Raw genomic sequence first — 25,169 nt, forward strand, 5'->3', positions numbered from 1 at the left:
TCAATTCAAAGAGTTTAATTCAGACATTATTGACATTTTGAGAACTCCAGAAAATGTAACTCAAAGCAAGACCTCAGTTTTCCAGACTGAAATTTCTGAGGAAAATATGCATCATGAACAGTCTTCTGTTTTCAATCCATTTCAGAAAGAAATTTTTACATATCTGGTAGAAGGATTCAAAGTATCTATTGTAAGTAAATTAATTACATGTGAAATGTTCATTCACACAAAGGAAATAGAGGTTTTATGTTGACTGTATTATACGTTTTCACAATCGTATTTCTTTGTGCTCTTTCAGAGAGCTTTTTAAAACTCGGACAACTTGAATTTTTAATTAGAGAACAATATATATTGCTAATTCACCCTTTCCAAAATGACTCCACTCATGCAGCATTACTTTTTAAGCCTGTAACCCTAGAAGCTATTTTCTAGTATTGTAGTTTAGTAAGATCAGCATCAGAAAAGAGTAGATCGTCGTCATTGATGACTACTATGAGAGTTTACATTAATTGTTTTTACAGGACTGTATTTATGGCTCCTTACTCTCAGTTTTCTGAATTATTATGAATTTTAGATCTTGGCCTAAGTGTATCTAACACCTTTAAAATTACGTAGAGAATACTGATAAGTGTCACAGTTCATTTATCATCATCTCACTTGGGTTTCTGTGGGTCACTTTACAGTTGACACAATGGAACAAGTTGGTCAGTTTACTACATAGATAGCAAAAGCCAATCTAATTCTAGCAGCACTCATAAATCATGACATGCCAGTCTCTAAATCTAAACTAGATTTTGGTGTTTTAGCTCTGAACAGCAAAACCAAGTGCAGATTCGCTCACAGAGTCCTTAGGACTAGACGTAATTAGAGAGGAGCTGTTTCTAAAACTCAGAATGAATTCTGAATATACTGCTTCCAGTTTTAAACCACGTACAGGTGATTTGATCAGCATTTGGCTAGGCTTAGTGGGACCATTGTTAAAACAATTGGTTAATTGTTAGGGAATACTCTATGGTAAACCCATAGAGTAGTTTCCCCTTATCTTCAGGGCATACTTTGCAGGACCCCTGGTGAATTCCTGAAACCACAGATGGTACTGAAACCTATATATACTATGTTTTTTCACATGCATACATACCTATGATAAAGTCTAATTTGTGAATTAGGCACAGTAAGAGATTAACAATAATAATAAAACAGAACAGTTATAACAATATACTTTAATAAAAGTTATATAAATGTAGTCTCTTTTTACAGTGAGTAAGTATCTTATTGTACGGTACTTAACTATTTTCAGACCATGGTTGACTGTGGAAAGCAAAACCACAGGTAAGGGGTACTGCTATATGCAGTGCTTAATTTGTGACTAATACTCAATAATGTAGCACAATTCGAGTCTTTATTATTTATGAATCCTTTCTCTTTTTTATTGCAAAATCAGTGTAGGCTTATTTATCATTGCTCTTTGATAGTTTTTTTTTTAATTTATAATTTTTGAGCATTTGGTAATTTTTTCATGGCTTAGGACTTTAGCTTCTTTATCCATCTCTTCTTTTAAACTGTGGTAAGGTATACCTAACATAAAATTTACCATTTTAACCATTTTTAAGGATGCAATTCAGTGGCACTAAGTATATTCATATTATTGTGCAGCCATTGCCACCATCCATCTCTAGGAACTTTTTTTTTTTCTCTGAGATGGAGTCTCAGTCTGCCTCCCCAGCTGGAGTGCACTGGCCCGATCTCGGCTCACTGCAACCTCCACCTCCCAGGTTCAAGCGATTCTCCTAGCTCAACCTCCTGAGTAGCTCGGATTACAGGCACCCGCCACCACACCCAGCTAATTTTTGTATTTTTAGTAGAGACAGGGTTTCACCATGTTGTCCAGGCTGGTCTCGAATTCCTGACCTCAGGTGACCCACCTGCCTCGGCCTCCCAGAGTGCTGGGATTACAGGTGTGAGCCACTGCACCTGGCCAGAACTTTTTAATTATCCCAAATGAAACTCCGTACCTAATAAATAATAACTTTTACCACCCCTTCCCCCATTACCCAGTAATCACTATTCTACTTTCCTGTCTCTGTGAGTTTGACTGTTCTAGATATCTCATATAAATAGAAGCATACACTATTTGTCCTTTTGTATATGGCTTATTTTATTTAGCATTCTGTCCTCAAGGGTCATCCATGTTGTAGCATGTGTCAGAATTTCCTTCCTTTTTAAGGATGAATAATATTCCATTGTATGTATATACCACATTTTGTTTATCTGTTCGTCCACTGATGGACGTTCAGACTGTTTCCACCTTTTGGCTATTTTGAGTGATGCTGCTATGAACGTTGTATGCCCATCGCTTTTAAACTCCTGTGTGTATGGTTATGTATATATCTTTCTAATTTTGACTGTGAAAACCAATCTGGAATAAAACATGTTCTATAATCTTCTTTAGGGCTGTGTTGAGGCTAGCATGGTATTGCTTAAGCAGTCTGATCCTAATTCATTCCTATCTTGATTGATTTTAGGGTTCAAGTAAAGCCAGTGGTTCCAAGCAGCAATGGACTAAAATTCTGTGGTCTTGTAAGGAGACCTTCCGAATGCAGCTTGGGAGACTCCTAGTGCATATTTTGTCACCAGCCCACACTGCACAAGAGAGAAAGCAAATTTTTGAAATACTTCATGAACCAAATCATCAGGAAATACTGCGAGACTGTCTCAGCCCATCCCTACAAGTAAGTGTCTCAGCTTTGATAAGTACAACTTTTGGTGAAATATAAAGTCTGAATAAAACAAGAACTGAAATTAAATTGAATTTTCATGCCTAATTTATAATTTTCTTACCAAGCAAATTTAACCTAAGGCCTTTCCTTAGGTGCTTTTACACAGGCACAATTTAACCTCTGTGTTTATTTCCCAATCTTTTTTCTAGTGCCTAAATTAAGAAGTTCTGTTTCAGAGTTACTGTCAGATACTTTGTAATGTGTTAACATATCTTGAAGTGTTTTCTTTAAGGATTGTTTGGAGGCTTTTTAAAAAGCATTATATTACCTGTGAAACATCTATATTGAATAGCTCAAACAACAATACATATAACATATTTCAAAAATATGTGTGGTCAGTTAAAATAGAAAAAAATTATTAATCATTTGGAATAATCAAACCCAAAATACCTAAAAGAATTTCAGAGTGTATAAAGTTTACCACTTCAAAAGTGGTAGTTGGAAAGTTTAAAAGGTACATTAAACCATATTGGAGGGCTGTTTAACAGTTTCTTATAAAATTAAACATATATATATATATATATATATATATATTTATTTATTTTGAGACAGTCTCGCTCTGTCACCCAGGCTGCAGTGGCCGGATCTCAGCTCACTGCAAGCTCCGCCTCCCGGGTTTACGCCATTCTCCTGCCTCAGCCTCCTGAGTAGCTGGGACTACAGGCGCCCGCCACCTCGCCCGGCTAGTTTTTTGTATTTTTTAGTAGAGATGGGATTTCACCGAGTTAGCCAGGATGGTCTCCATCTCCTGACCTCGTGATCCGCCTGTCTCAGCCTCCCAAAGTGCTGGGATTACAGGCTTGAGCCACCACGCCCGGCCTAAACATATTTAACTTGTGACCATGTTACTCCATTTTTAGATATTTACCTAAAAGAGAAATTAAAGCATATATTCATTGAAAGACTTGTTTAAGAATATCCATGGCAGCCTTTTTTCATAATAACCAAAAACTAGAAATATTCAAACGCTCACCAACAGAAGAATGTACAAATTGTGATTTCTTTATACCTGTAGAGAGAAATCTATATAGACTATTCTACAGCACTGTATAGACTATTATACAGCTTTAAAAAGGAACAGACTACTGATACACTTACCATTATGGATGAATCTCAGGAACACTGAGCGGGGAAAGAGACAGCCAAACACAAAGGAGTACAATCTGTGATTCTGTTCATCTGAAAGAACAAGCAAAACCAAGATATGATGCTAGAATTCAGGACAGTAGTTGTCTCTGTGGAAGGGGGATGGTGAGAAAGGGAATTGACTGGAAAGAGGTTTAAGGGAACTTTCTGGGGTGATAAAAATAAGATCTTATTTTGAGTAGTGGTTAAATGGATGTATGCAATTGTCAAAACTCATAGAAACACTTAATATATGTATGCTTTATTATATGTAAGTTATACCTCAATAGAGATGAGAGAGGGTATATTAAAAAGGATAGGTATCCCCTTTTAATACATGGAAAACTCATATTAGGAGTCAAAACTATTGGAAGGGATACTTTTAGGTGATTTTTCCAGTATTAACACACTTTCAAGTACACTGAGGGCACTGTCTTCCTTTTCCCAAGACAGAAGCATATTTAGCCTGTATTTTCCTTCTGTGGAGAATTTGAAATGGTGTTTTTTTCTTTCCTTTATACTCAGCAAAGTTGCTATCCATCAAAATTCAACCTCAGTGTTAACAGTCCACTTTTTCTCATACCATCTTCCCTTCCCCACTACTTCATATCTGTCATGTCTTCCCACTACTTCATGTCTGTCAATCATTATTGAATTTCAGCTTGAAAATTTTAACTGTTGTTGTTGTTGACTTTTTCTTCTCTCTCTCAATCTATTTCATCACCAAGGCCAGTTGTTTATTCACCCACGAAGACTGAGGATATTGTCTTTAACCTAATAGTTTTAGCAACCACTGATAATTGCCAAGATCCACTTTTTCATTAGAGTTACAAAATAGTGATATCTCTAAGCCTCTCATTCCATCAACATCTATAAGCTCTGACTTTTCTATAGGGAAGAACTTTCCCTTGTCAACTATTTGGCTACCTTTTTTTTTCTTTTTTTTTCACTGTACAAGATTTATTGTGGGTTTTAGTTAGTATGACACTTGGATAGTTGGTTGCATTGTTTATATGTAGATCTCTTTGCATAATACGATAATGTACACTACTGATATATTTAGTTCACAAAATAAGATTGTTTGGAACAATTATGCACCATACATGCAATATTGGATTTATACACTGGATCCAGAATGTGACTGATTGGGAAAAAATGTTGGACCAGGCATGTTCAGTGAAGGAGCCAGGAAGTTATTTATATAACACGTGGTAAACATCCATCTGGCTCAAGGGGCAACTGCAGCATGTGCAGCGTTGGCAGTGGTGCCTCAGAGGTGGCAGAACTATTTCACACCAACCAGTTTAGGACTACACAAGATTAGTACCATCCAGCCTACAGGATGGTACTATAGGATATAGCTACCCACAGGATATAGTACCTACAGAATATAGCTGTAGGATTTTACAAACCATTCCTATTTCTAACTTTAGGAACTGACGTTTTTCCCAGTCCATCTTAACATTACTGCTTTAATCACAGATCAGATAAAAAGGACAATATGCACAACCTCCAACTAAAATCCTGTTGTAGCCTAGACAGTGAAATGGTATGCCATCAGAAGACTTTAAAATTGCAGCTCTTTTTGTATCCCCCAAAGTGGAACTGCACTCTTCTTCAAACGGCCCCTTAGGAGTCAGAGTCACCTTCACAGGGTCTGAGATTCTGTTCTGTCCCAAGATGCAAGGAACACTAAGGAAGACATCATCCTTTATTCCATAGAGACCCTTAATCATGGTGGAAATTGGGTGCACCCACCCAAGATTCTTCATTATACTGTCTGCCAAATCTGCCACAGAGAGTCCAGTGGCCCACGATGGGTAGCCTTTGAGTTTGATCACCTTGTAAGCACTCTCAGCCACCTGCTTGTGAACCTCTTTCCACTGTTCCTTATCTATATCAGTCCCTAAATCTGGGTGCAGAGTCTTGAGGGAGACACCAGTAACATTCACTCCGCTCCATACAGGCACACTAGAATCTCCATGTTCCCCAAGGACCCTACCCATGACAGCTTAATGGGTGAACTCCCAGCCTTTCCTGCATTGGGTAACGGAATTGGGCTGAGCCGAGATTGCAGCCACTTCCAATAACACGGTTTTTGGGAAAGCCACTTATATTCCAAGCCACAATAGGTCAAAGATATCCACTGGATTTGAAACAGTAAGCAACTTGCAGTTCAGGCTGTATTTTACAGCATTAGGAATGATGAATTTAAAGAAGTTCACATTACATTGGACCAAATTAAAACGGCTTTCTCCCTCTTGCTGATGTGCCTCAGCTGTGATAATGACCAACTTGGAGTTTGCAGTTACATATAGTCTTTGCCAGAGACAACTTTTGATGTTCTAAGGAAAAGGCTGCCATGTTGGAGATCCATCATCTCGCCCTTCAATTTGTCTTCCATGACATCAACAAGAGCAAGTACACCTGCCAAGTCCTTCATTAAGATACTGATGGCAAAAGCTGTGCCAACAGCATCAACCCCAACAATGGTAATCTTATTCTGGGGAATCTGTTCTTCCTTTAGAAGATTATGAATCGGCTGATCCTCGAGAGTTTCCATATTGGACTTGGAAACAAAAGGAATCGGGAATGCATGTCCAGCAGGTGTCCGGGCACGTGGCAGTGAGATTTGGACTCTTGGGCAGCGGCTCCAGCACCTTGGCTGCCTTTAAGTACAGTCAGTCAAGGAAAGGCAGGATAAATGCTGTTTCCTTCCCTGTTTATTAATTTTTAGAATGATGAGTTCATGCCCCTAGTGGCCTCTAATTTTTGTATTTGTTTTTATTTTTGGAGTATCATTAGGAACTCGGGTATTTTAAAATAAATGTTATGTGTTTTAGTCTTTTGCAATCATTATTTGGTTTGATATTAAAATTAACACCTCTGTAGATTCAAGTTGTTGAGTCGACATGGCCTTTTTCATTTTAACAAGTTAATATGATTAAACTTCTTGTTTTCTGGCACAGAAGAATGTCCCAGGCCCACCTTATACAATTCCTTCCCCAAACCTAGAACCCAACTTCCCTCCCAAGAAGGCCTTATTTCCTTTTAAGGAGATGATAGCATTTAGAGACTACAAATCTAAGGACTACGTATGTTTATTTCTACTGGGTTGTTGTTTCTTCTCAGGCTTTTTAGTGGACAAAGCTAGGAAATATGTATTTTTTTAGAAAGATGAAGAAGTCATGAGTTTATACTGATGCTTTCACTTTTTCTTGGATTTTTTTATTTGTATTTCTTATTAATGTTGATATCTTGGTTCCTAATATTAACATAATCACCTATTTGCTTTGTCTTTCTACATATATAACATTTTCAAAATAAGATGACCAACATGATCACTAATAACAATCCTGCTGAGTGCAGTTGAAGATGTCTTTGTGGTTCTTTTTGTTCCTAGCATACTGTTACGGTTATATACAGTGAAAATACTGTATTATAAAAGCACTTAAATAGTTTATTTGGTCAGGCTGCCAATTTCAACCAATTAGGTAGGTAGGTAGGCAGGCTTTTTTTTCCAGTTTGTTTTATAGTTTTTTGGGATTCCTTTGGGGTTTTGTTTGTTTGCTTAATTTTGTTTTTAATCATGAAATGTCTACATGGTTCTAAAAGCAACGTTGTGAAACAGCACATTCAGAGAGGTTCTAGCTTTTATCCCTTTCTTCTCCTCATATTCTTTCCCACTCTGGGTAGGTAACTGACTTTTTTTTCTGTTGAAGATACAGGCAAATCTATGTATACATGTATTTACACATGTAAATATTCTCTCCCCTACTTCATAACACAAAGAAAGATAGCAAAGTATACACACTCTTCTGCACCTTACTTTCTTCACTTAATATATCCTAGAGATCATTATTACATAGTAGTGTAGAGTGATCTTCTTTATGCCTTTTCACAGCTGCATACATTTAATTTGTATTTCATTTGGAATCTGCCTGGGTTTTTTAAGCCCCAGGCTTCTTTTCTGCCATCGCAACTTGATTCTGATTAACACTCCAGCCTGCTGACCCTCTTCTTTTCAAGATAATCATATCTTTGTGTCTTGCAACCTCTTCACATCCTGTTTATTTTTACTGTCATGCTGTTTTATTCATATTGTCCACCAGCACAGAACACCTTTCTCTCCTTTGTCTATCCATATCCCTATTCTATCCTTTCATTTGGCCATGACCCAGATCACTCTATATCTTCTTCAAAACCTTTCTCCCTTTCTGTAGTCCACTCAGAACTCTTCCTTATTAGAATCTTCTTTGAAAAGAAATATTTTACATATTTTAGCACTTTATTATTTTCTAAGGATTCATGTTTAACAGATTCAGTTCCTTAAATCAGTTTTTTAAGGGCCGAAAATAAGATTTTTTTGGTATCTGTTCCAAAACAATGACCACTTTTATAGTCCCTGAAATGATCATCGTAAGTGATCAGAGGGTATTAAAATGAGAGATTAGGAACAACTTCAGTGTTTAAGAAAATCATGTGTTTCTTTAGATATTCACAATGAATAAAAACATTTCGGATAGTTTTTCAAGATAATTTTAGAGTGTCACTGAATGCTAAACTGAAATATTTTTAAAGTTATATCAAGAACATTACTTTTAAGACACACTTAGGAAAATCTTCCAGTCGTTTACCATTTTTATTTATTTGCCAACTCTTTGGGCCTTTTACTCACAGAGCTTCTGTTCATTTTTCTCTTTTGGTCAGGTAGCAGCTGTCTCTGACTAATTTAAAATGTTGCATTAAAATGAGCTGTGCTATTTTCACTACTGCATATGTTCATCTTTTGTTTTTGGGAAATGACATGATATGATTCAGCATGATAATTTAAATATCACCCAAAATGTAATCATTTCCAGATCCATTTTCTGACATTTAATACTATTCACAGTTAAAAATGTCATAAAACTAAATACAGCGATATTCGTGTCAGTGCTTATTTTTAAAGTAAAACATATATGTTTAACTTGTTGACAAAATTATTGTCTAAATAATACATGCTGTACACATTAGAGTCAGGTGTAATAGCTACAGCATGTAAGGGCCACTTAAAAAGTCACGAATCGACATTTGGTTTCGGTTTGTGCTGCAAAGGACAATTGTCATTATCTTAAGTAACACTGTAAATTTTGGTTTTAGGGCCTGTTAATAAAAGATTGGCTAAAACAACGCTTCCATGGATATACATATAGAACTGTCTGCATAGATCTCACCAGTTTGAGAGTTTTTCACCTTTTGTCCTAGGGAGTAGTGAATGCTTACAAGCTAAGATAGGTTTTAGTTCTAGAAATTTCACCAACTTCTCTTCTACTAAGCAGAAATCAAAGGAAGAAGAGTAAATAAGTTTTAAGGTCTAAAGGAAGCTTTCCCTTCTAGTTCAGTTTTTCTGTGAGAAAAACTAAAAATTATTTTCCTTTATCCCACTTTATTTCCTGTATTCCTTTAGCAAGTCCTTTCCAAAATTCTTTCCCCAAAAGCTAGCTGGCTAGCTTGATTGCTTTTTAAAATATAGTTTATAAGAAAAAATTTCAAACATACAGAGAGTAGAAAGAATAGTATAATAAATACCATGGAACGATCACCTAAATTTAACAGTTACTATTTTTATTATATTGACATCATTTCTACTTTTTCTGAACTATTTTAACATATATATGGAAATTATGATATTTTACCTCTAAATTCTTTTTTTAAAATATTTTCCTATGTAACCATAACATTGTTAACATCTAACAAAATTAGCATTAATCCTCTGTCATAAGATATTCAGTGCATAATCAGATTTCTGTAATTATCCTCAGAATGTCTTTTGTAGGTGCTTTATTCAAATCAGATGCAACCAAATAAATCTAGCAATATAATTTAATTACTATTAAGTAATTTAAATGTAAGAATTAAAATTCTAAATGACTAAAAAATTATTACTTTTTTTAAAGCATGGAGCCAAGTTAGTTTTGTATTTGTCAGAGTTGATACATAATCACCAAGATGAATTGACTGAAGAAGAGCTAGACACAGCAGAGCTACTTATGAATGCTTTGAAGTTATGTGGTCACAAGTGCATCCCTCCCAGTGCATCAACAAAAGCAGACCTTATTAAAATGATCAAAGAGGTGAGTCAATGAAACCATAGTACTTTCTTAGGAGATTCCATCATAGATAAAGAATGATTGACATTACTTTTTTAAGAACAGAGTATCATTGATGATGAACTTGAAGTGATTATTTTATTTTATTTTTCCTATATACTGTATTGCTTTTTTCTATGAGAGAAGAAAAATAGGCTTATTTTAAGGAGCACTTTGTTCTCTGTGGTCATCAGTATCCATTATCATTAGCCTTCAGTGAAGGGAAGACTTTTAAAGTGACAAGCAAGCTGAAACATACCTTGAGTTAGAGGTTTTTAATGAAAAAGCAGAGTAAGGAGGCAAGCGACTATGTAAACTCATCAGGTTTGGCAACCCTGGTTAACCATTCTACTCTAATTTATGTGACCTAAATTGTATAGACACAGAATTATAACATTATAACATTGTTTAGATGGTTCATTTATTTTAATATTCTGGTCTCCTAGGGACAATCGTTTTTCCTTTGTTAACTGGGTTTTAAAATGAGTTTGTTGGGCTCTGTGCCAATGTTAGGTGAGAAATAATAAATTTTATATAGTATATTATCTAAATATTTTAGGAACAAAAGAAATATGAAACTGAAGAAGGAGTGAATAAAGCTACTTGGCAGAAAACGGTTAATAATAATCAACAAAGGTAAGATTTTGTATGTTCCAAAGGCATGTCTTTTAGGAATCTATTAGATTTCACATATACTTTTAGTTTTAAAGTATCATGTTTTGATAAATACGTTCCATGTATTCTTAACTATGGACAATCTTATTATTTGTTTAGTCTCTTTCAGCGTCTGGATTCAAAATCAAAGGATATATCTAAAATAGCTGCAGATATCACCCAGGCAGTGTCTCTCTCTCAAGGAATTGAGAGAAAAAAGGTGATCCAGCATATTAGAGGAATGTATAAAGTAGATTTGAGTGCCAGCAGACACTGGCAGGAACTTATTCAGCAACTGACACATGATAGGTAAGCTGCGGGAGGACGGTTAAAATTGTCTTCCATGAAGATGTAAGAGATTGATGTTAAACTGAATTTGTATTCCAGAATTCAGACTCATAAAATCATTTCATTAAACTTTTTTTGTTTAATCATTTGTGATTTTTTTTCATCTTAAAGAATAATCATACGAGTTTTTTTTTAATTCTGGGGAAGAAAAGTAATGAGAGACTCATTAGCTTGTCTAGATGGTAAAATTGGCTTAATTTAAAAATACGGTCTTTGTAAAAGAATAGAGAAATCACTGAAACAGGATGATTGAGAAAAATATATTTTTCTAACTAATTTAAAATATGTATTACAAATAACAAAAAGAGGGAAATTGGGTATTATTCTCCAAATTTGGTTAAGATAACTGATTCATGTGACTTTGGTGTACTAAAATACACTAAATATTAGACATTAAAGTAAATTCCAAATGGTTAAAAGAATTACTCAAAAAGTTTATAAAGTAGAAGATAGTAGGATATTTGTCAGCTCTTTGAAGGATAGATGACTTTCTAGAAGAAACTGCAAATAAATCAATAGATTTTAACCTTAATTTTTTCCAGTGTGTTTAACAAACATAACAACAACAAAAAAGCCTGGAAATATATTTTCAGCAAATAAAGAGTTATTTTTATTGTTTGAAAAACGTATATAGATTCTAAAGTAAAATATTATGATCCCAGAAGTTTGAATGAGCAAAAGGCATGAACACATTCCTCACATACGACAAACTGAGTTACTAAACACATGGGAAAATATTCAATATTGCTAGAGGCTAATTTGGTTTTCTAGAACCTTTAGATACCACATTTTACTTTCTATGTTAAAAAAAATTTTGGCTGCTAATATTCACAGCAGGGTATTAGCTGTCCTTACTCAGAACTTTGGTGGCATTGTACATTTTGACAATATATATTAGTAATCCTAAAAACGTTTTACTTCTAGCTTCAGTTATCCTATTTTAGTGATTCTGTCCTAAGGAAAATATTCAAAATATGGAAGGCAGGCCAGGCACAGTGGCTCACACCTGTAGCCTAGGACTTTGGGAGGCTGAGGCAGGAGGATCACTTGAGCCCAGGAGTTCAAGGCCACAGTGAGCCATGAACATGCCACTGCACCTTGGCTTGGGCAACAGAGTGAGACCCTGTCAAAAAAGAAAAAGAAAAAGAAAATAAAAGTTTCCATCTCTGCATTATTTATGCTAGTGAATGAATTAGAAACAAGTTATATATTAGCAGTAATATGGTTAAATACATTACAGTGCATCTGCCTTCATATTGGGCAGCCATTCAGAATAATGATATAAAGATAATACTGTTTCTGTAAAATAAGGCAAATTATAGAAAAATGATCATAATGATCATAACTACAAATTAAAAACAGATGCGTGTTTTTTTAAAAAAGACAACAACCACTACCAGTATTTTGGTATGTTTAGGATATGAATAAGGGTGGTTTTTTTCTCTTATTTATTTCTAAAATTGTATTTAATATGTTTTTCCTGTCTTATTTCATCTAAGATACAAATTTATTTTAAAATCTTTTTTAAAATGTGATTCATACCACAGAAAGAAACTGATTTTATTTGTTTCATTAGAGAGTAGGCAAAATGAGGCCAGGTGAGGTGGCTCATGCCTATAATCCCAACACTTTGGGAGGCCCAGGTGGGTGGATCACTTGAGGCTAGGAGTTTGAGACAAGCCTGGCCAACATGATGAAACCCCATCTCTACTAAAAGAATACAAAAATTAGCCGGGCATGGTGGGAGCCTGTAATCCCAGCTACTTGGGAGGCTGAGGCAGGAGAATCACTTGAGCCTAAGAGGCAGAAGTTACACTGAGCCGAGATTGTGCCACTGCACTCCAGCCTGGGTGACAGAGCCAGACTCTGTCTCAAAAAAAAAAAAAAAAAGTAGGCAAAATGGGAAATGTTAAAAATTAATTTGGAAAAAAAATTTTATCTAACCATATTAAATGCAGCATGTTGTATTACTAAAGTGTTCATAGTAGTCATTATATATCTTTTTAAAAATTTAATAGTTGAAAGAAACTGGAAGCAGATCTTGCCTTCAGGCGAGGAACTGGGAGACTGGGATTCAGGAGCAAAAAGACACTTAGATTTTATTAACTGTGCTCGTATATGCATTCCCTGATCAAATGTATAAATATTTGGAGTTTTAAAATGAGCAGATCAGTTGTGACTTATTCAATCTCTGTAATGATTTTTTTATAGCTACAAGTCCTGAATGATCACTTAAAACACCCTTTAATCTTTTTACTTGCAGAGCAGTATGGTATGACCCCATCTACTATCCAACTTCATGGCAGTTGGATCCAACAGAAGGACCAAATCGAGAGAGGAGACGTTTACAGAGGTGTTATTTAACTATTCCAAATAAGTATCTCCTTAGGGATAGACAAAAATCAGAAGGTAATAGTGGCTTCTTAACTCAACATATAAATATAGCAGAGAACTATGGTCATTAGATAAAGATAATGTTTACTTTTCTCCTCAACAGATGTTGTCAAACCACCACTCTCTTACCTATTTGAAGACAAAACTCATTCTTCTTTCTCTTCTACTGTCAAAGACAAAGCTGCAAGTGAATCTATAAGGTAATTTTAAATCCATAGACCTTCACTCTTTCATGAATATACGACAGTTTATTGTAGTGTTTATGTAATATTTATTTTAGATAATGCCATCATTTTCAGAAAAATCCTAAACAGGAAAGGCTCAAGGGAGGACAAGGTTATATGGCCAAAATCTAAAAGGAAATGACATTTCTGATAGCAAGGGTTCATGGGATTTCAGTCATCATGTTCTGGCCCTTGTTAGTATACATATATATATACACATACACACACACATACAGACACACACATATACATGTACACACACACACACATATTTTGTAATTGACTGTTTAACATCTCTGTAAAGTAGATAGAGCTGCCGGTGGTATCATCAAGAGGCGATATAATGTAGTGATTAAAGGTTCGGATTCCAGTTCCTGCTCTTACTAGCTCTTTAATCTTAGGCAAATTACTTAACCTGTCTGTCTCAGTTACCTCATCTATTAAATGAAGAAATAATAATAGGTACCATAGCATTGTTGAGTATTAAGTATGTTATTATATATTAACTATTGATAATATTCTCATTGTGGTTGTTATACCGATTTCATAGATAAAAAACTGAGACGCAAAGAAGAAAATTGGCTAAAAACACAAAGGAACTTTCTGATTCCAAATCCTGTTTTTCCTAGAATACTAGGTTTTTTTAAAAAAATGTATTTGAAGTATCAGAGGTGTGAAACAATGTTTGCTTATTTACTAGAAAATATAAAATATTGATATATCTTTTAAATAACTTAATTTATATATTCTGTCTACAGGTTATAGGGATTATTAGCCTTTTCTAGGTGTTTCAGTCATTTCTCTTCAACTAGAATGTTAAAAAAGGAGCTAATATTTTCATGTGGGTTTCAACAAGATACCTCATGCTATTGGAGCTCTATCTAGTCTGCTTTGCAGAAATCTTTTACTAGGTAAAATAAAGCATATACTCTCTGAAATTGGTCAAAGCATTTAGTCATAGTAATTTTAAATATGTTTTGACAGAATAAATCGAAGATGTATCAGTGTTGCACCATCTAGAGAGACAGCTGGTGAATTGTTACTAGGTAAGTCAAATTTTGAAGAATTTTGCACATATTCACCCTGCCTTATTTATTCTTAGATTATTTAAAGTGTTTTTTTGACACCATACCATTAAATTGGATAAACTTTCTGTAGTATCATATAGGCTAGTTTGTCTTAACATTATATGTGATTGCATATGACTCATGAATGTGTAGAAATGATATCTTATGTTCTGAAAAGCACATGAATAGCATTTTAATTTTTATAAAATTAAATTTCTTCATGAATATGCAATTTTATATTTAGCCATTTCTTTTATTATATGCCAGTTTAGATTTTTTAAAGTGAAAAATTATTGGTATACTTACCTACTATTTTATTAGATATAACTGTCCATAAGAAATATGTCTACTTTAAGATTGTTCATAATTTATATTCTCTATTGTACTTCTGAGAGAAAGGCCAAGATTGTTAGTCCATGGATACCTATATAGTTATATTTGGTTGGAAATTTTATTCTCAAAGTATGAAGGAAAACAGTTATACCACTTGGTCTCTATTCCCTTAAAGAACCAATTTGTATGCTGTAGGCTAGGTTCTCAAAGTGTGAGAACTCTGAATTAGTAGCATCAGCATCTCATGGGAGCTTCTTAGAATTGCACATTCTCACGCCTCAGTCCAGACTTGATGCATCTAAAATTCTGAGGGTGGGACCCAGCAGTCTATGTTCTGATGAGCCCTCCAGTGATTTGATGTACCTTAAAATTTGAGAATGAATGTTGTAAGCTACAGCCTCCAAGGTCCAAGATGTGGAGCTTCAAGCCTGGTGGGACTGAGCCCCACCTTCACAAGGATGGAGGCAGTACCCTTCTCTGAGCTAGCCATGCCACTAGTTCAGAGTCCACTCAGTACTCAAGGGTGATGAGCATGCAGGGGGCAGAACTTCAGAGAAGTTCCCAATATTTTAAAACGCGATGTAGGGACGTGGGTTAGCAACAGCCAGCTTACGAAACAGGAAAAAGTTGTGGGCTATGTTTAGGGCCTACTCTACCCTATTGAGTGTCTCAGTCTGCAAAATAATTAAGGATTTCCCTTTTGCTAGATAATTTGGTTTACCACTTGACTTCAATTAGTGTGTAACAAAATAAAGCAAATCAATATCCTTGTAATGTAAGAGTAATGGTAATAATAAATAGCCAACATTTATTTAACACTGAGCACATAAGCAGTTTGCATATATTCTAATTTGATTCCCATAGTAGCTCAGTGAAATAGAGCTCCCTGCAAACTTTTTTTTTTTTAAATAAAGAAATTAAGACACAAAGAGGTAAAGCAACTTGCCCAGGACTTCATGGATACTATTCAAAAATATTTATTGAGTGCTGGGAACTGTGTCTAGGTAGTGAGACTCAAATTCAGACCAAAGGACTCCAGAGACCATGCATTAAACCATGAATGGTAGTGTGCACATACATTTTTAAACCCTTATATCCAATTACTTTCTTCAGGTAAATGTGGAATGTATTTTGTGGAAGATAATGCTTCTGATACAGTTGAAAGTTCGGTGAGTAGAAGCTTAAGTCTGTATTTACATAAATCTAGACAGATTCCAAAACTGTATCAATTCAGTATAACTAGAGAGAAGGAAGAGCTATTAGAGTTAATTATTTGTCACTCTATGTATAGATTGGTCTGAGTTCCAAACATTTTGTAAAATATAATTTTAAAAAGAAGACTGCGCCATCTCCTCTGGCTCATGGCCCAAGTCTCATAGCAGTTAACGTAAGTCATATTCTAAATGCTCCTATTATATCAATTTATGTTCTTTTCTTCTTATTACTATCCTCTGTTGCAACAAATATCTACTCCTTGCCACTCCCAGTTCACTATCAAGTACCTTTGCCTTCAGAAAGAAAGGAAAAATATTAAATAATTGAATAACTTAAGTAATTCTGATATTCACATAGCTTAATGATAATTGTTATTATTCTAGACAGACTGGTATTAATCAGAAAATAAAGATTCTTATATTTTTTGTATAATAAACCTTTTATTTGAATTATCTTTTATGCCATTAAAATATTTTTTGAGATTCCTGTAATAGAAATAAGCTTTTTGTTTCAGAGAAGTTCTAAAGCCAGGAATTCCTAAGGATATACTAAATGAGATTATGTGTGGTTTAATTATCAATATATATTTTATTTTAAATAAATTAGGCCAGGCACAGTGGCTCACGCCTGTAATCCTAGCATTTTGGGAAGCTGAGGCAAGTGGATCACCTGAGGTCAGGAGTTTGAGACTAGCCTGGCCAACATGGTGAAACCCCATCTCTACTAAAAATACAAAAAAATTAGTCGAGTGTGGTGGCAGCACCTATAATCCTAGCTACTCAGGAGGCTGAGGCAGGAGAATTGCTTGAACCCGGGAGGCAGAGGTTGCAGTGAGCCGAGATCATGCCACTGCACTCCAGCCTGGGCAACAGAGCAAGACTCCGTCTCAAAAAAAAAAAAAGAAAGTAATGAGTGAAAACATGAGGTTTGGTTATAAAATAAATAATGTAAAAAAAACATGAACATATTTAAAGTAGTCAGATATATGAACAGCATTCTTTTCTGACTTATATAGCAATTACCACAGGGTTTGTCCCAGATAGTAAAATATAGTTATGTTAATTTTTAAGATGTATCCTTTTATCAGCCAAGGAATGTAATAGTTGATGTATGAGACAACTTTTTTGTGTGTCCAAAAGATGACAGTTTTTCACCTTAAAAATTCTGCTCAATTTGTGTTTAACTCCATTTGACGTGAGGTGACAGAAGAGTCTGAGTCCACCTGTTGAATATGTTGGTTTATTTTCAGTGCTTGAGGATACATTCACAAATACTTGGTCTGGGATGACACCATTTAATTTTAAGTTAACTTGCATGTTATAAATGTATCTTATGTTTAAATAAAGAGGAAAATTTTTTTAAAAAATCTAAAAATGATAATTATTATTCTTAATAGACAGAAAAATCCTTCCTTCCTATGTACTTTTGTAGTGTTGGTTCTACTTTTGTAGTGTTGGTTCTTCTTATATAACATTTCGTATCTTGCATTGTGTATGCAAATGTGTGTACAAATATTTCATGCCCCCTTTTTGACCTATACAGATTTATTTCATGCAGAGCACTTAGCAGAGTACCTTGTGCATAGATGGTTATTAATGTATGTTGAATGAATGTTGAAACTAAACAAAGGAGGAATTCAGTTTTAAGTATGAAAATATTACATTTTCATTAAGATGTCTTATTTTATTCTTGATATATTCCCTGCTTTTACTTATAAAAATTATTTTGGACCAAGAACAATAGTAAAACACACATCGAGTAGGATAATTTGAATCTAAAAAAAAATTAAGGTTTTGGAAAGTTAAAGAGCCTGGGATAAAATAGTTCTTGGCAATTGAGTCCTAAATTTGCTGTGAGCTTCCTGTTAGTCAACACAGAAGAGTAAGTAAGTGAAATTTTTTAAAAAGGAAAAAAAACTGATTAAAAAAAAAGAAAACTAGGATGCAGGTTGATATGAGGAGATAAATTCTAGCTAGTTTTAAACTTTAGTAGAAACTTCTTTCATTATTTCACTATTAAAAGCATGACTTAATTGTAACTGAATACATAACTTATGTATTCAGTTACAAAGACTTAGATGCACTTTTAAAAAAGTTTTTCTTGATTTTGTACTTTGGGAGGGACCTAGTGATGGCAGGATGTGTAGGCCCTGTGGTCCCTACCTCTTCATTTCAGAATGTGGGGATTTGTCTGAGTACGCTAGGATTAATACTCTTAAGCAGATTCAACCTTCCAGTGATTGTTTTCTCATCTTCTTTTCTTCTGTTGACCACCTAGCAGGGGAATGTATCTATTTGGTATGTGTTGATCTGTCAGCTTACATTCGGTGGGGCTTTATTTGCAGAAATGCCCCATTAGTTCTAGGAATGCTCCTCCAGAGATTCCGCTTTCCCTTTGCTGGATGACTTGGAAGCATGAGAACTGTTTCAAAGCTCGGGCGTTTTCAGGCCATCCAGATGTGGATTTACCCTAAATCTATATGATGGCAGGCCCACAATTATGAATTCTCAGAGAAAGGCTTTTTTTCTGTTCTCTAGGTTCCAGGCCAAAAGAGACAAGCTTGCGTCCTGGTTATTCCCCTTTATTTTCATTATTTTTATTTTTATTTTTTTAAGACAGAGTCTCACTCTGTCACCCAGGTTGGAGTGCAGTGGCGTGATTTCGGCTCACCAAAACCTCCGTCTCCTGGGTTCAAGTGATTCTCCTGCCTCAGCCTCCTGAGTAGCTGGAACTACAGGTGCCTGTCACCACTCCCGACTAATTTTTGCATTTTTAGTAGAGATGGGATTTCACCATGTTGGCCAAGATGGTCTTGAACTTCTGACCTCAAGTGATCTGTCTGCCTGAGCCTCCCAAAGTGCTGCGATTATAGGCATGAGCCACTGCGCCCGGCCTATTCCCCTTTATTGATGCGCACATTTGTTTGTCTAATCTTTCATTAGGCATCCCTTCCTAGGTTTTAGCTTTCTGAAGCAATCTCAATTCCACACCCCGATTCTAGGGGGCCAGGGCCTCATCTTCTGTCCTCAAGTTGCTGTGAACCTACATCAGTTCATTTCTGAAACTGGGGTATGTGCATACATGCATGTGTATGCAGACATATACAACAGAGCAACCAGAGTATCACTCCCTGCTTAGTGCTGATTTTCCAGTTCCTCTATATTTTCGACCCCTGGGGATGTCATTTCCCTTGTTTTCTTGCAAGCTCAGCTATGTATTTAAAAGGATATTTGCTTAGTAAAAGAAGCCAACCTGAAAAGGCTATCTACTGTATGATTTGAACTATATGACATTATGGAAAAGGCAAAACTCTATAGGGACAGTAAATAAATTAGTGGTTGCCAGAGGTTGGGGAGAGGAAACGAGGGATGAGTGGGTGGAGTCCCAAGGAGGCAATAGAGCTATTTTGTATGATATCGTGATGGTGGATACATGTCATTATACATTTGTCAAAGCCCATGGAATGTACAACACAAAGAGTGAACCCACTATAAACTGTGTACTTTATGTAAGAAAAATGGTAGCAATATTGGTTCATCAATTGTAATTTATGTCCCATACCAAATGCAAGATTTAATAATAGAGAAACTGTGAGTGCAGGGCCAAGGGAGGGGAGGATACATGGAAATTCTGTATTATCTGCTCAATTTTCTGTAAACCTAAAACTAGTCTAAAAAATAAAGCCTATTAATTTTTTTTAATTTCTAAATTTTATCAAACATTTTGAGGTGTTTGCATTGGGAGAGTTTTCAGGTAATCTTATCTGCTATCTGCCACAAAAAGATTTTCTGTTATGTTTTGATGCTTTTTAAAATCTAAAATTAAAATTAATTATTTATATTTCTGGCAAAACAAATATTTTTGCCTATTTCTTTGTCTTAGAGCCTTCAGGGAGAGTTAGAACCAGCATCATTTTCCTGGACATATGAAGAAATTAAAGAAGTTCACAAGCGTTGGTGGCAATTGAGAGATAATGCTGTAGAAATCTTTCTAACAAATGGCAGAACACTCCTGTTGGCATTTGATAACACCAAGGTAAATTCACCCTCATTAATTGATATATATTGTTTAAGTGCTCATGGGCCAATGTAACTATGCTCATACTGATTACATGAAGGTTTACTGAAATTGAATAAAAATTGCCATATTTCTTAGTCCTGATTAAAGTGAAGCCTTTGTTATATGAGGATTGTCTTTTACCTCCAAAATGAGGTAAATTCTGATTCCCCCAAATGACTGAAAGGAGTAATTTAAACTTGCTCAGTGCTGTAGCGGAGTCCATCTTTGACAAACTCTCTTGACCTCTAATCCTGTCGGCCACCATTTCTCTGCTCTCCTTTATAGAAAACCTGTTGGGGAAAGTTGCATATGCTTGCCGCCTCCAGTTTTCTTTTGAAATGCTTCAGGCAGACTTTCTTCTCACCACTCTCGTCAGGGTCATCGGTAACCTCTATGTTGCTAAACCCCTAATGTCGTAATCTTTCTTTGTCCCCATTTTACTTGACCTATCGGCAGTGTTTGACCCAGCTGATTTTTCTCTCCTTAAATAAAACCTTCCTCCCTGGGCTTCTGGGTTACCATTTTCTCTTAGTTCTTATATCTTACCCCAGCCATTGCTTCTCAGTCTTGGTTGCAGACACCTCCTTGGTGTGTTGCAGGGCTCATTCTTCAGACCTCTTGTCTTCTCATCCAGTCTTACGACTTTAAAATACCATCTGTATTCTAACAATTTACAAATTTATGTCAGTACCCAAACCTCTCCTGAATGCCACACTAATTTAACTCCCGACTGGTGTCTCCATTTAGAAGTCACTAATTTGCATCTCAAGCTTAACCTGTACAAAACTGAACTTCTAATCTTCCCCCCAAAATTTCCTTCCAGTTTTCTCTATCTCAGTAAATGACAACTCCATCTTTCCAGTGCCCGGGCCAAAACTCTTGAGATTATCCAAGACTCTTGTTCTTCTCTCATCCCCTGCATACACTCTATTAATAGGTCCTGTTGGCTCTGTCGTCAGAATACGTCCAGAGTCTGACTGCTTCCACTGCTACCATCCTGGTTTAAGCCACCATCATTTCTTGCCAGAATCATTTACAATAGCCTCCTAACTGGCTTTCTTGCATCCATACTGTTTCTGAAATCCAATAAAAATTGCCATATTTCTTAGTTCTAATTAAAGTAAAGCCTTGGTTATATGATTATTTTTGACCTCCAAAATTGTGTTAAATTTCGATTCCCCAAAATGACCGAAATGAAGTAGTTTACACTTGCTCAGGGCCAGGCACAGTGGCTCATGCCTGTAATTCCAGCATTTTGTTTTGGGAGGCCGAGGCAGTCAGATCATGAAGTCAGGAGTTCAAGACCAGCCTGGGCAACATGGTGAAACCCCCATCTCTACTAAAAATACAAAAATTAGCGGGGCATGGTGGCACATGCCTGTAGTCCCAGCTACTTGGGAGGCCGGGGCAGGAGAATCACTTGAACCTGGGAGGCGGAGGTTGCAGTGAGCCAAAATCATGCCATTACACTCCAGCCTGGGCAACAGAGTGAGACTCCATCACAAAAAAACAAAACAAAACAAAACAAACAAACAAAAACAAAAAAGAAAAACCTTGCTCATTGCTGTAGTGACTTTCAGCTACAATGACTTTGACAAACCCTTTCTTGACCTCCAGTCCCTTCACTACCATTTCTCTGCTCTCCTTTATAGAAAGCCCCTTAGCCCCCCTTCAGATTGTTCTCAACACAGCAGCTAAAGTATGTTGGACCATATATTTTCTCTGCTCAGAGTCCTTCAGTCACTTTCATGTCACATTCACTTGAAGGCATCGTCCTTCCAATAACCTGATAAAGCCCTGGATAATCTCATACCTTGTTACCTCTCTGACATCATTGTCTACCATTCTCTCCCTCACTGTTTCCTCCATCCATGCCTTGAATGTCAGGCACACCAGTGCCTTGGGGACTTTGCATTCACTGTTGCCTGGAATGTTTTTCTCCTTAGAAATCCAAATGATTTGCTTTGTCACTTTTTCAAGTTTCCTGATCAAATATCTTCCTATCAGAGAGACCCTCCCTGACTCTATAAAATAACCACCCCTCCCTCTCCACCAAGCATCCCTTACCTCCTTTACTTTGGTCTGTTTTTCTCCATAGAATGTATTAGCATCCAGCATTTTCTGCCTCTCCCCAGTAGAATGCCAAGTCTTTGCTTTGTTAAGTTCCAGTTCTTCAGAATTTTGAACACTACTGGTATGTAGGTATTCAGTTCATATTTGTTGAATAAATGAATGCCTCCTTTTCCTTCCAGGGCTTGGCTTATAGTCTGTCATAAATTCCCTTCTGTGGACCTTAGCATCAACAATTGGCAACCTTCAGATTTAGGCTACAGGTTTAGGATGGTCTACTTTCTGTGGTTTTGCCTGTTCCATAACTACCAGTACATTTCCTCATTAAGTTCACACTCTCATTATCCATATCTGTGGCTCTTCTTCCTATGTTTGAAGCATATGCCTGCTTAGAATGGGTATTTCATATCTGTTTTTAGCAAAGTTGTCTTGTCTGTTTTTTTCATTTATTAGCAATCATTATTTAATTGCTTTAAAAGAACCAATACCCTTCTTCTGTGACAAAACTATTGTGAATCTCTAAAAAAGAGTTTATGTTTTCAATCAGTAGTGAAAATCAAATATCCTATTTACATAGGCTACTTTATTTAATTCTTATGAGAGAAATATTATCACTCCCATATTATAGACATGGTAACTGTAGCACTGAAGGTTAGCAGGTAAATAGACCAGATCTGTCCAATTCAGAAGACCATGCTGTTTCTACTATACCATATTGCATTTATTTAGAATGAGACTCTTCTTTTTTCCTTATTTTTTTTTTTTTAGTGTCTTAAGTGACTTTTCTATACAAACTTTTTCTTAGAAGTTTTTTATTAACATATTTCTCCAGCAGCAAAGCATAGTGGTGAAGAGCCCAGCCTTTGGAGGATGACCTGGACTTGAATCTCAGTTTTCTACCCATTAATGTTACTGAGAAAAAAATAATTTCTTGAAGGACATGAGATTTGTAACATGTCTATAATGTCATGGATTCTTTGCAGAAAAGTGCCTATAAGACTAAAAATAATATCTGGGTTTTTTTTTCTACTTCCCTTTTAGGTTCGTGATGATGTATACCACAATATACTCACAAATAACCTCCCTAATCTTCTGGAATATGGTAACATCACTGCTCTGACAAATTTATGGTATACTGGACAAATTACTAATTTTGAATATTTGACTCACTTAAACAAACATGCTGGCCGATCCTTCAATGATCTCATGCAGTATCCTGTGTTCCCATTTATACTTGCTGACTATATTAGTGAGACACTTGACCTCAATGATCCGTTGATATACAGGTAAGTTAAAAGAACCTTTAGGGTTCATCTATTCATATGTTGTATTTCTTTATTAAAGTTTTCATTAGGAAAAATTTCAAACATGCATAGAATAGAAGAATTATATAAGAACCCAAATACCTATCACCCCAGTTCAACAGTTGTGAATTATGAAGATTTTTGCCAAACTTACATTATCTTTTTTTCTTATTTAAGGCAAATCACAGACATCTTGTTATGTCACTTCTTTGTTCTGCAGTATACATCTTTTTAAAAAATAGAACACCTTAACCACAGTGCTATTATCACATGTAAGAAAATTGACAGTAATTCCATGGTATCATCTAATATCTAGTCCATTTCCAAATGTCCCCTGATTCTCTCAAAGATAGTTTTTTATAGTTGGTTTTCTTGAATCAGGTCCATTATCATGTTTGGTTGCTATATGTCTGAACATATACCTAGAATCGCCTTTTTTTTTTTTTTTTTGAGACAGTGTCTTGCTCTGTCACCAGGCTAGAGTGCAGTGGCACGATCTTGGCTCACTGCAACCTCTGCCTCCTGGGTTCAAGCGATTCTCCTGCCTCAGCCTGCCACATAGCTGGGACTACAGGCGCGTGCCACCACGCCCAACTAATTTTTGTATTTTTAGTAGAGACAGGGTTTCACCATGTTGGCCACGCTGGTCTCAAACTCCTGATCTCAGGTGATCCACCCATCTCAGCCTCCCAAAGTGCTGGGATTACAGGTGTGAGCCATCACGCCTGGCCAATTTCTGAGTCTTTTTGACAAGACCATATTAGTTTCCTTGCTTTCTGACACAACAAAACATCCAAGGCTCACCTTGTCTGTTTTCTTCTAATAAATTTAGAAGAAATGAGAGAATGGGAAATCAACATTTTGCAACCTCTAGTGAAATAAGTGATTCAAGCAATAATCATCAATGGATTAAACCATTAGGTACAAATTCAATGGGAGCCTGAGCCCGCAGATCAAACTGAGCATCATTAGAGTGGAATATCATAGGCTTCCTGATACGATACAATATAAAGCTCACTCCTCTCAACCATGCAGAATGATAAAAAAAAAAAAAAAAAAAAAAAAGGAAAATATATATAAAGCTCACATCAGCACCTATAAAGGATTCTTGACAAATAAAGAGTTGAACCTGAACCTAAGCAAGACTTTTCCAGTCTCTAGGAAATACAGGGGTTATGGGAACAAACTAAATGATGTCACGGGAAGCAATCAGAAAATACAGAATGTGAAGCCTCCAGCAGAATAAATGACCTGGTTTTTCCAACAAGTCAGTGTCAAGAGAAAATAAAGAGAAAAAATACACGTAAAAAATAATGGCTGGCTGGGCGCAGTGGCTCACGCCTGTCATCTCAGCACTTTGGGAGGTCGAGGCAGGTGGATCACAAGGTCAAGAGATCGAGACCATCCTACTCTACTACTAAAAATACAAAAATGAGCCAGGCATGATGGTGCATGCCTGTAGTCCTAG

General features: G+C 35.9%; 1 protein-coding gene and 1 pseudogene across 2 annotated transcripts in view; one reads left to right on the forward strand and one right to left on the reverse strand.

The window, feature by feature from the left end:
- The window catches only part of LYST (lysosomal trafficking regulator), a 200,111-nt gene that overhangs the window by 123,355 nt on the left and 51,587 nt on the right, over positions 1-25,169 (forward strand). The window contains exons 30-40 of the mRNA XM_015126904.3: positions 12-190; positions 2,523-2,729; positions 9,842-10,018; positions 10,593-10,669; positions 10,808-10,996; positions 13,299-13,444; positions 13,533-13,629; positions 14,638-14,699; positions 16,167-16,222; positions 20,151-20,303; positions 23,439-23,683. Coding sequence (XP_014982390.3) covers positions 12-190; positions 2,523-2,729; positions 9,842-10,018; positions 10,593-10,669; positions 10,808-10,996; positions 13,299-13,444; positions 13,533-13,629; positions 14,638-14,699; positions 16,167-16,222; positions 20,151-20,303; positions 23,439-23,683 — 1,588 coding nt within the window. The remainder of the gene's footprint in view (positions 1-11; positions 191-2,522; positions 2,730-9,841; positions 10,019-10,592; positions 10,670-10,807; positions 10,997-13,298; positions 13,445-13,532; positions 13,630-14,637; positions 14,700-16,166; positions 16,223-20,150; positions 20,304-23,438; positions 23,684-25,169) is intronic.
- Positions 3,912-6,920, reverse strand: LOC718069 (L-lactate dehydrogenase A chain pseudogene; annotated as a pseudogene). Its single transcript, XR_003730376.2, has one exon. The product of XR_003730376.2 is annotated as an L-lactate dehydrogenase A chain pseudogene (transcript).

This window comes from Macaca mulatta, chromosome 1 (genome assembly GCF_049350105.2).
Source record: "Macaca mulatta isolate MMU2019108-1 chromosome 1, T2T-MMU8v2.0, whole genome shotgun sequence".
Lineage (NCBI taxonomy): Eukaryota > Metazoa > Chordata > Mammalia > Primates > Cercopithecidae > Macaca > Macaca mulatta.